The sequence below is a fragment of the Montipora foliosa genome, chromosome 2, assembly GCF_036669935.1.
Source record: "Montipora foliosa isolate CH-2021 chromosome 2, ASM3666993v2, whole genome shotgun sequence".
Lineage (NCBI taxonomy): Eukaryota > Metazoa > Cnidaria > Anthozoa > Scleractinia > Acroporidae > Montipora > Montipora foliosa.
In genome coordinates this window covers 47,100,102-47,112,601 of record NC_090870.1, presented here as the reverse complement: position 1 = coordinate 47,112,601, position 12,500 = coordinate 47,100,102, and the positions used below count along the sequence as shown (strand labels likewise).

Here is a 12,500-nt window from a genome sequence, read left to right as displayed (position 1 = left end):
CGAGTTTTCCGTACTAGGCATGCGCATAAGGTTTGGAGGCCGACATTTTTCGAAGTGCGCATGCTCAGGACAGAAAACTCGTATTCGTAGTCGACCTCGTCTTTCGATCTAAAGGGTCCCAATTATTTTGTTTACGACAGAAGCAAATAATAACTGATCAAAAGCACAGGACTGGCCTTAAATTTCAAAGACTTCATGAAATCAGCTGTGTAGTAGACGCAGTAGTAGCTGGAAGGTTAGCCTGCGTAGCCCTCTGTTCTGTTGTTGAGGGACGTGAGAGATTTGGAGCGGCGCGAGAAGGCTGGGGCACGGCTTCGCCGCTTACCGCAACAACAGAACCACCGGCTACGTGGGCTACTGGAGTGTCGAAAATTCTAAAAGGACACCAACTGAATTCTAAGACGATTTTCCAAATGGTGTTATTGAATGTTCACTTACAATTGCTAACTAAGAGTCCAAGGGCAAAGAGAATGACAGTGCGTCTAACAATCTTGAGGAATATCTTGATTGGTCTTACTTGACGGTTTCTCAATGACCGGAAAGAGATTACAATGGAAATGCCCATGATCCACATGAACCTGTTAAAAATATTACAACATTTTCTTAGGATTCGAAATGGTATCATGCTTCCTTACTAGATGAATGCGAATAAATGTATGAGCTTGTTTCTTTTATTGGTAAATTTGCAATGACCACATTTTTCACGTCTTTGTTTCCGTGTTAAATAGCCAGCATAGCATTTATAATGAATAGTTTACTCTGCAATGATATAAGAGGCACGAAAGCCAAAACAGTAATTGGCCATTTTTATCAGGAGGGTTGGTGACATTGACTGACCTATCAACCACCTGACCGATAGTCATCCTCAGAACACTCTCAACAAGGTTGCAAAAATTTAAAAAAAAGTTTGAATTGTAGTTGTTGCAATACCAGATGCATGCATGTAATAATAATATTATTATTTCAATACACAGGCATACAGGCAGGCCATTAAAACTACTAGTGTAAGTTGTAATTTAACTTACCAAGGAAAGACAAGGTCAGCTACTGTTAGTCCTGGTCAGTTAAAAAAAAAAAGAGAAGAGTGTTTTAATTCTCTGAATAGAACAACTGGCTGTCAGGATCAATGACTGAGAAAATGAAAAAAAAAAAAAAAAAAAAAAAAAGAAAAAGAACCGGCAGATTGGTGAACAAATGGCAGACATGGGCATACTAACTGATTCAGGCATGCAGATAAGCTGCTTGACTTAAGTAGACTTTAAAATTGCCCGAGCATGAGACAAAGTGAACTACCATACATGTAGGATTTACTGACAGTATTATGGAATATTCAGAAAGACTGAGGACAGAAGAACAAAGTGAGTCCTGACAAAATGACTTTAGGTAACCCACCAACTGACTGTCTGCCTAAATGTATATAACAATTGACAAACATTTGGACAGACACACTGACTGGCCACCTCGAATCATAAGAGCCAAGGACCCAGTGGGACTGACTTACCGTCCCATCGTGCATGTTTGAAGAAATAATATCCTCCTCCTCCGTAATTCACAAAGATCATTATGGTTAAAGCAATCCTGCAAAGGAAACAAATTAACTCCAAAATGCTAACTTTTCATTCAGAGTTCATCAGCTATAGAAATAAAACGTGCAGAATGAGATATAATATAGTTGGCTTGACAGCTCTGCAATACAGAGCGATTACGTGGTCATGGGTTCGATCCCCATTCAACCCTTTATAATTTCCAAGCTTTCTTCACACCTGATTAAGTTGCTGCTCAACTGCCATGAACTTCCTTGTGTATAGACATAATTGCGTTTTACAAATGCAGTTTGAAACCTGGAAAACTAGAGCATTTCAAGCTGAAATTCCTTTTGGCAACATTGTCTTACAGGCTCATTTTCCTTACAGACTTACAAAGTCATTGGTACACCCAAGAAAAATCATCCTAAAACGCAAACATCCGTTAGTTACGAGTGAAATGAAAATACTAGTACCAGCTACAGTACCACCCTTCTTGTTGTTACTGTTCAAGTGACACTCATACATGTTTACCGGCAACTGTGATGACCTAAATCACATTTCAAATATATATATATATATGTATATACATTTGGTTTTTTTTTTGTGTGTGTGTGTGTGTGTGTGAAGAGGGCCGGAAATCCAACGATGTAGTCACTAGCCAGTAGCAGTGAACTACTACTGACTGATCCTTTTTGAATGAAAATAATATGTGCCGTGAGTGGGAATCGAACCCGCGTCCCCCTGGTTACTAGTCGGGTGTGCTAACCACTGCACCATCACGACAACCCTGCTGGCAACAGAGCAATCAGTGAAGATATTGGTTAGCCACGGAGTTCCCCGGCAATGTTTAACATTCAGGAACAGGACTACCTCGGATCACCCGAAGGTGATTCACAGACTACCAGCTAATTAATTATACTTTTTGTGTGTATGAAGAAGGCTGGAAACCCAACGATGTAGTCACTAGCCAGTAGCAGTGAACTACTACTGACTGATCCTTTTTGAATGAAAAACATATGTGGTGTGAGTGGGAATCGTCCTCCTGGTTACTAGGGTGACGCGGGTTCGATTCCCACTCACGGCACATATGTTTTTCATTCAAATGGATCAGCCAGACACGATCGAGTTATAAAAATTGTAGGTTAAGTTACGTCTGGAGATGGTCGAGTTTCGTGGAAAAAGCTCCAGTTCTTCCTACTGATCGATGAGTTTCTGCGATCTTGTGTTGAGTTCTCGCTATTTAGTGTCGATTTTGTGCGATCTAGTGTTGAGTTCCCGCGATCCAGTCTTGAGTTTCTGCAATCGACTGTCCAATCTCGCTAGCGAGTTTTTCAACTTATTCCCAGGACCTGCTCTGACAGCGTTAGCCCTATGCCCTTGGGTATGTCCTGGCTGTTTATGGCGTGTGATCCCGGCCAAAATTAATTAACTCAAGTAATTTTTGTTTGTTCAACTAAATTGAGCTCTGTTAATTTTTGTGCTCATGTACTAAATTTTACGAATTCGGTTCCATCAAATTCAATTTACAACCGCCGCCTCTTTTGACCCGGTTTCTGAAAGACGTAGCCTGTGCTTGTGGGAGAAGTATTTTATTATCTGAAGACCTGACCTCGCGACCTTGAACAGGCGTAACGAACTCGTGTCATCTTGTAGACACACGAGGAAATATCTCCTCAGCTACCTCATATGTTGATTTATTTCCGCGCAACACTATTAATTCAAATTTAGCGCGCGAGTGTAATCCTGCCATGTATAAGTGTGTGTTTTAACGGAATCTTCACTTAGCTATTTTATCTGAAGAGTGCCACACAGTTCGTGCGGTATGAAACTAGTTAGTACCGGTAACGAGATGGCTAGTCAGATCAATGGTTGATTCGATTACTTTCTTTATATATATATAAAATGTGGAGGTCGAGTCAACCTTGGCGTAAAGTGCTCAACGCTGTGGTAGCAGAGCTAAGTATACATAAGTTGAAGGATTAAAGAGGACGCATCGATTCTCTGTTACTCTGAGTTTCGCGCCTAAGCTGTCGTCAGACAGAACTTAGAACATATTTCGTAGAGCTCTCAACTCAATCGATTGAGGAGCATATATACCGTATATATATTTAACAATTATTCGCCGAAGGCGAAGTGAATATTAGTGATTTTTTACCGAGACGAAGTGGAGGTAAATATTCCCCAATATTTACTGAGCCTGAGGTGAATAATTGTTTTAGTGTAATTTTCAGCGGTGAATATCAAGAAAGTGCAAAACAACGGGCTAAAACAAGATAAAAAGGCACGAAAAGTGCTTGATTGGCTAAGAAGCCGCGTCTCCAAAATGTTATATTCACCGGCCAGCACGGTAAATATAACGCTTTAAATTCTTATATTCACCGCTGAAAATTATACTAATAACAAATATATTTATTATTCATTCAAAATATTTCCCCGTTTCTGATTGGTTAAAACCACACGCATAATTCACCATAACCAGCTGCTGTTTACCAAATTTGGAAAGAAACTTCGTCATATTGAATCAATCACGACAAAAGTGCAGCCCGCTGCAGATTATTGAACCGATGATGTCAAAAATGACGTCAAAAGTGCAGCCCGCTCCAAATCATTGAACCGTTGACCGAAAAAAGCTGGGGACGAGTTGTGTTATTTTTGTTGAGCAGAAAAATGGCTGCGAGTAGGTTTAGAAGTTTGAGTGAAGAAAATACTTTGAATGAATAATAAGGCAATCATTGAATTCGGCTTTTGTAGAATATGAAATATTCTGCAGATCTCGGAGGATGTTATCCACCTCGGCCTGCAGAATTCTTCATATCCTACTCAGCCTTATTCAATAATTGCTAAATTATATAGTCTCCTCAAAACTACAAGTCTTTAACATTTAATAATTAATCAGAAAATATGATCCTTACTAAAATCCTGGGCATAATGAATTTTACCAAAAACTAAATCTATGCATTAACTGCTATTGAGAGCACTCCCTCTTGCCAATGTGGCCCAGGTTGACTTTTCAGACTCATCATCATACTGTACATGTCCCTTCTCCTCAAAATCCAATCAGTTTGACTTGAGTTGAACTTGATTCGATTTAACGTCATGTATGGTCATGCAGTGTCTCCAATTACATGTAGTGCCACTGCGATGGAAGACTCACCCACGAAATGTGTCCAATGACTTAAGTCTTTGCTTCTTTGGTTTTTCTGTCTGCTGAATGTAAAGCTAATTTTAGAAACTCCTGGTTTGGTAAGGAAGAGAAATATGTTGCTAGTTCAAATGAAAAGTAACAAGGAAATCAACATAACAAACCATCTCATCTCGATTATGTGCACGGTCATCCACAGAACCACTGAAGTTTGGAGTACCAAGATCCTATATATGACAGAGAAAATTTATAAAATACTGTGGATAACATGTCTGACATGAGAGGATGAAGGCAGGGCATTCATGCAATCGTCTATAAAATACATGGGCTGATCACCAAGTTTCAATCAATCACAACCTGCTTCAGGGTTTGTTTTTCTCCAGGGATTCCTGGGTTTCCCTTCCTCAACAAAACTGAATGCAAGCTGTATGCTCAGAGGTAAATTTATGCAGGGACCATAAGGCTGCTGCAAGAGGCACCTTGTACTGTATCCTTTCAGTACGAAAGTGGTTTGTAAGTGAGCTGCACTCTTTGAAATCATGATCAAAATCTTAATTAATGAGTCCTAAACTTGATAAGTGAGCCACATACGAAGGCTGCATGGATGAATATTGTCCCTTTGTGAACCACTACAATATATTTTTTAGTTTGGCAGTTACCTCCACAGAACTCTTACTCATCATTAATTTGCTTACATGGCCATAAGATAAGAAGGCTTCAACAACAAGAACGTAATAGTATTGTTCATCAAATGATTGTCCTGAACAAAACTTATATTACTACATGTACATTGTATCAGCACAAACATACAGCATTCATCAGACTTTGTGTGTCTTCAAAAAGCTTCCAATTAACAAGGAAATTGTACTCCCTGCAATCAAGATGAGAGCAACATTTGTTTACAATTGCCGAAAATAGTTTCGAAAATAGTTTCAAAAAGGCATGTGTCTCATGTATAAATCAAATTGAGTGAAACTTAGATTGGACATAAAAAGAAAATTAAAAAAGCTAATGTATTAGAAAGTGAGCTGAGAATCAATCTTAATGGCATTACTGTATGTAATTGAGTCCACGCAGTACGTGTAACATGAATCTAGCATTTTAGCTGTCAAGATTATCTGTTAAGTCTGCCATGCAGTCAAGACATTTTGATGTCTAGTCGTCATGGTCAACCACACAATAATCTAAAATTACATGTATGTAAATTGGACACTTGCAAAATTTTCCAGCAACTCACTACATGTACCCATTAAGAGCAGTTGTACAATTTTCCTCAGATTCAAAATGCACATGGAAGTAAAAAGAAAAAAAATAGTCCAGTGAGAGGACACATGTTTATGGGTAATGAATGCTCCACTGAAGGCGGCAGATCACACCCTAGAAGAGATAGTTATGTAGCTTCACTTGCTTTCCTGACTATTGTTTTTGAGCTGAAGGAAACAGAAGGCAATCATGAAACTCCTTGTGTTAAAATAAATTAACTGAAAATGTCTTTCCCTTAGTTCCTTTATTACGTTTGCAGCGGTGGTCTGTCATTTATGACATTTTCTGTGAAATACCAAAGAATGACATGGATGATATTAGGTGGGTATTGGGTCAAGACTAGGAGTCTCTGCTCCGGTGATGAACAACTAAGCCAAATGTTTCCCTTAGACCTGAAACAACATTTTTGTAGACTGAGTGTTCCGGGTTAGGAGACACTTTTGGTGTTGTTTCTCTGTAGCACAGTGACATGTACCCTGACCTGTGGAATGTGACCTGTGTTTTAGACCCGCCGATTTTCACTCAATTAGATGTTTCGAGCTTCTGTTAACTTAATACAACACGACTTCAGGGGCAACCCTAAAACCCGGAATCCGGAATCCGGAATCACAGGTCATTGTTTTACCAATACAGAGAGTAAAAACTATCCTAAACATTCATAAAAGCTAACCTTCGGCCTAAAAACGTTTACAAGTTTAGGCCTAATTAGGCCTAAGGTTAGCTTTTATGAATGTTTAGGATAGTTTTTACTCTCTGCATTGGTAAAACAATGACCTGTGATTCCGGATTCCGGGTTTTAGGGTTGCCCCAACTTCAGTGGTTTTTAATAAAGGGGACCTGAGTTGTTCACTGCATCATGAGAGAATCGTGAGAGCATTACTATTTGTAAGGCTGTCATTTGATCTGTGTACACACTTGAATTAACAAGTAGCTTATTTTAAAGCAAGGAAAAAAATTAGAATTATATTATTGACCCAAGATTTTACTGGAATGTTGTGGACCATGTAAAGTTGATTGATCAAATTACCAAAAATGGCAAATTATTTCTAGGACTCCATTCTTAGATTGTTGTTTACATTACCAATTAAAATATTTTGGATTTTCAAAAAAAAACGCTTCACTAGAACCCAAATCCATAAAGGTAGTTAAAGTTATATCCTCCTACCCATTTGAGTTCGTCGCATGTCTTTTTGAGTCTTTTAGCGAAAACATAAATGTAGCCTAGTGTAGTCTTTTTTTTTTCGATCAACGAGAAGAAAATTTTTGGAGAAAGGAAAAGAAATTGGACTAATTATAATCTTGTTATCCCATACTACCTTATTGTGGACATCGTGTAAATTACCCAAAAAAGGCTAATGTATTTGTTTTTAGGCTGTTTACAGTGTACATTACCACGCATGAAAGAGATAACTTTGGATTTTCAACAAGAAAACGCTTCAGGGGAACCCAAAACCACAAAGGTCAAGTCAAAGCTTTCGATTTGTGATTCATTTCTTTCCTTTTGTGTCTGACACATGCATTTTGGCGATTTTGATTGAATGCGGAGCCTGCATTTCAAGCTGTTCAGCAGTAATGACACGCATGCCTTGCAGACCTATCTTGCCACCACGGAATTACGGACAGTGATACGTAGTGCAAAAAGAGGGGTGGCAAATGGTAAAATCCGAGACTCGCCAAGATGCCGAGATCCTAGTTAAAAATCTCAGCCTGAGACTCCTTGGTAAAAAGTTTTTCGAGACTCAAAAAAAGTAAAAACAAATCATGCAAAAACGAGACTTTGAGACTTATCAAAAACGCTTTCAAGATTACGAGATCCTGCTAAAACTTTCCGAGACCCATGTTTTTCGAGGTACCATTCGCCACCCCTAAAAAGCCCAAAAGTACAAAAAACAAATAACTAGATGATTATTGGTCCAGACCTCTCAAAAAGCACTACAATACATAGTATAATTGACTATCCATGTGGAATAGTAAGGAGACTGCTTATGGCCAGCACTAAAGCAGGATAAAAGAGTATGACTTTTATCCTCTCACGGTACTAACTTACAGACTTTAAAGATCAGTATGGAGAGGTTGTCACCCTTCTCTGCAAAAGCTACTGTAAAAGTACTCCAAATCATGATAATTATATGAAATAAATCATATACATGTATTGAATTGCAGATGTGAAATCAAGTAAAGCTATGATCCTCGAAGTTATGAACACAATTGCTCAAATTGCGTTCATAACAATTGCGGTTACTTACGCACAAGTATTGTAGGGTAATATTTTTGTTTTGCTAAACCACTGGCAACACAATGCAGCACGACGACTTAGCAAGTAAAATTTGAGAAGATGAAACTAAATTTTTGTATCTTTATCAAAATATGACTGGATATTTTCATTAATTTCGAGCCCTGAAAATGCACAAAGGCAGTTGAAAAAGCTGAATAGAACACACATGTACCTTAAGAAATAAAGCAGCACTGGAATAAAAATAGCCAGCCCCATGATGCAAAGAAAAGCATACAGCAAAGCTACGAAAAGACAAAATAGGTACAACTTTAGGATGTAAAGTACGTAATATACAGTGCCACCTTTCGAGAACCAGGGGAAGTTTGTGGGCTAGGCAGTGCAGAAAAAGTTTAAATGCAGTGACAAGGAAAAGTATATTATCCAAGTGAGCAAATAATATGCTTGTGTTAATGAAATTGCAGGCATTGGAGACTCCCCCCCTGTGATCTAGTCGGATGCTCAGTTACCACTGAGCTACGTGTAGTGGTGAGCAAGGGTGAAATGGTCTTTGACTAGAACTGGATCACACAATCAAGAAGTGAAATTACGACTGACAGCACAGCTCATAACTGCATCATGCAGTCACCTTATAATAGATACTGTGAGATGCACCAACCAAACACCCAGCTAAGCAAATGTACGAATACACATTGTGTTATTGAAATTACATCCATTCGAACCTTGGGAAAAATTCCATAAAGTCGATTCCCCAACTAGCTCAGTGATTAAAGCATCCGACCAGGTCAGAGAGGGTCGTGGGTTAAAATTTCATCTAGAACTCGGATTTTGTCCAATTTGAGTCTCAAGGAAAGGATAAGGGAAATTAAAGCTGAATATAATAAAAATCAAATACAGGTTCATATAATTATAATGCACGAAACATACATGACATTGTATAGTTACTTTATTTAACCTTCCCATGCAAACTTTCACTTTGACTTTTTAACTGGTTTTACACAAGGATGCCACTGCCAGGTAAAACACCATAGTCTAGGCCTTAAGGTCTCCTAGAAACCTTCGAGATTGGACAATGTGCGAGCCAGCGAGCCATACGAGCCAACATGGCGTCAGCCATCATGCGAGTCACACAGTTATACTGAAAGGTAACCGTTTTAAAATGGGTGCTTAGACTTAAATACTGTTTATCAGCTCTATTTGAAATGGATGCTTAGAGTTAAATGCGAGGCTCTCATGACTCACATGGCTTGCTGGCTCCCAGTTTGTCAAGTCAGCAAGCCCATACCCATATACAACAGGGACAGTGCATGCTGTGGAAGTTTAATTAATTAAGTACATGAACATGTGGACCTAGAGTATGTGCACAGCATTGAACTGCCTTATCCAAAAGTGCAAATCCCTATCATTTTTGTTACTGGCAGACATAAAATAAAATAGCAACAGAGGCTAATTACGTATTAAGACCATGCATAAATTTGTATTTGTATCAGGTGTTTCAATAATTAAAAATTTCCTGCAAGTGGTTAGCCAAGGCAGTGCAAGTGCATAGGTAGCAAACTTGAAATTGTAGTGTATACTATTAATTTTTTCAATAAATTTAGACACCTGTAGCATGAGTTCCTCCTATCTGCATTGTTATCCAGTTGCTCTACCTACGAAGGTTCACTGCACAGCACATACAAGTTCATACACAGCATCACTTAACTAACATACACTGTAATATTTTAAACTCACGCATATATGCATCATCTGGTTTGACAGCGTTCTTTATTTTACAAGTGATGTTTCTCTTGATGTTATGTATGATGTAACGGTATAGGCCATGTTCTCCAAATAAATACAAGTCATTTCTAAAAAAAATGATACTAACGACGTTACTAACTCCAGCCTTCTACAATTTAACATTACTTTCCAATAAGCATCCCTTTATAAACCACAAATTTAATTATCATCTAAAAAGGATTAAAGCCAAGTTGAACATAGTTATCAATATGTTGCAAGTCATTTTTTTCCTTAGGTTAATTTGCAACCAATTAAACTACATGTAGGTCATTTTGTTTCAACCTAGGTCATTTTATTTTAAACAAGGTTGAAATTGATAGTACAGGCGTAGGAAACATCAACAAAAACCCATCAATAATTATTAGTAAGTATGTGTAATACTGTATATTGGTTAATAGCAAATTGATCCTAGAGGAAAGGGGATGAACTTAGTGCAGCTTAGATTTTCATGAGTATTTTATAAAACCCCAATGCTTGTTAAGTCTAGGCACTGATTTTAAATGGTTAGCAATTAAAGATTGGGGTTTATAGGAATACAGTGCATGTCAAAATTAACCGATTCTACTTTTCTTTCTCAGAGCTCAGAGCTTGTTCATTGATGAATCTCCTTAGGATGGCAGAGGGCAACAATATTGACTTATCGTCCAAGGAATAAAAGAACTCAGTCTGATACATGATGTCTTGTTGATTTTTAATTTGCTTAGTTATTTCCTCTATCTTTTGCTTACTTTGAATTTGTAAAGTAAAAACAAAACTTTGAAAAGTCAGGAAAAAGGGTTTCATCATCTATTGATTAGAAGCCATTTTGTAGGCTCTTGTAAGTGTTATTCTTTAACACTAAAAATATTTGTTATCTTTTTTTCAATTTTTCTGAGTCTGCTTGTAGTGATAAATCCAAATTTTGCGATTATTTTGGCACTGTGAGTGCCCTTATTATGAAATAAAATATTTGTTTCTTTTTTTCAATTTTGCTGAGTCTGCTTGTAGTGATAAATCCAAATTTTGTGATTATTTTGGCACTGTGAGTGCCCTTCAAGTTCTCCAATTCGAGCAAGTAGCACATTTGGATGAAAGGGCGTTTATTATTTCCTTTTCCATTTTATTAATTTTCAGCGCCACATACAGTGTAATCCTGAAGTTTGAACTTCTTCTTTTTCTTCTTCCCTTTCTGGTGTATGAACCCAACCTGTCATATTTGCTTTCAGGACTGAGAAGGACTGGGCCAAAGATACATGTCTAATTTGAATAATTTAAGCTAAATTATTACCACTACAAGGTATATGTAATTAAAAAAATAGTGGAACTTGCATTCAAGTCTCCATGGCTCACTGGTAAGACACCAGGACATGAATCCAAAAATAAAACCAAAGGTTTGTGGTCCAAGACTCACAAGGTAAGCACTGAGATAAAAAGAAGAGGGGCTCAGATGTTGGGAGAGCAGGGTTAATAGAGAGGGAATAGTAGGTGAGGTAAGTGGAGTGGAGATGAAGAGAAGGTTGAAGGTGCCAAAAAATTTTTTTGTTTGCCACAAAAACAAAAACAAACAAAAAAAAATCTCATTGACCTAGGTTGAAACGAATTGACCTAAGGTTTGATTTGACCTGCAACATAATTATACAGGCAAAAACTACATGTAACGATTAAAGAGTCTGACGTTTCAGGGATATCTTGGTGCCATTGTCAAGGGAAACTAATTAAAATTCAATATGCGATTCCAAGAGTAACTAAGAATTCAGATTCATTAATTTGCAAAAGTTAGACAAAGACCTTAGTGCAAATTGTGTCTGATTGCACATTTAAACATATACTGTAGTCGTAATTGTTTAATGAGTAACATCTCGTTAACGAGACAATCAAGCTTGTTCTGGCATTTTTTCAACACCTTAAAGCAATTGCGAAGGTCATCCGGAACCGTGCCTGGGTGTGTATTATCATAATGTTTACGCAGTGACCAGGTCTTTCTTGGATTCTATGTCCATCAACGCATACGAACAGATGCACACGGGTGTATCCGACATAACCAGCATCGCACTGGTCACACTGGAATTGATATACATGTACAACCCATTGTTGGTCAATGAGCTGACTTGGTTCGCCTGTTGGGAACTACTGGGCAATCTTGCAACTCATAAAAACTGGCTGGACAGTACATGGGAATTAGAGCTCCTGCCTTTGCAAATGTTTACGTAAGAAAGGAAGCGAGGAGAACGTTTAGTTAATGAATTACGTTAAAGGACAAAGAGCAGCTGACCGTAAAACATCTTAGAGAGCTATGGGAAAAAGAGTTTTTGCCTGCTATTAAGTCTGAAATTGAAGCGGTTAAAGTGCAACTTCAATCACAGATTGCAACTGTAAATGAACGTCTTCAAAATATTGAGCCAAATCAGTCGTCACTGTCTTCTAAGTATGATAACTTGCTGGTAGCTACTCAAGGTGCAAACCAAAAAATACAAGAATTGGAGAAGTCATGGAATGATTTGTTAAATTCTGTATCAAATCTTGAGGACTCAATAGGGAAGAACACCTCGGCTCTCCCATCGGTTCGTGAGGAAAT

The 12,500-nt window shown here is 38.0% G+C and overlaps 1 protein-coding gene across 1 annotated transcript in view; it reads right to left on the bottom strand.

Moving 5' to 3' along the window:
- The window catches only part of LOC137993323 (heparan-alpha-glucosaminide N-acetyltransferase-like), a 37,668-nt gene that overhangs the window by 14,179 nt on the left and 10,989 nt on the right, over nucleotides 1-12,500 (bottom strand). The window contains exons 5-12 of the mRNA XM_068839092.1: nucleotides 9,899-10,014; nucleotides 8,379-8,448; nucleotides 5,479-5,539; nucleotides 4,833-4,895; nucleotides 4,681-4,730; nucleotides 1,502-1,578; nucleotides 1,026-1,056; nucleotides 439-578 (exon numbers count right to left, since the gene is read on the bottom strand). Of these exons, the coding sequence (XP_068695193.1) occupies nucleotides 439-578; nucleotides 1,026-1,056; nucleotides 1,502-1,578; nucleotides 4,681-4,730; nucleotides 4,833-4,895; nucleotides 5,479-5,539; nucleotides 8,379-8,448; nucleotides 9,899-10,014 (608 nt within the window). The remainder of the gene's footprint in view (nucleotides 1-438; nucleotides 579-1,025; nucleotides 1,057-1,501; nucleotides 1,579-4,680; nucleotides 4,731-4,832; nucleotides 4,896-5,478; nucleotides 5,540-8,378; nucleotides 8,449-9,898; nucleotides 10,015-12,500) is intronic.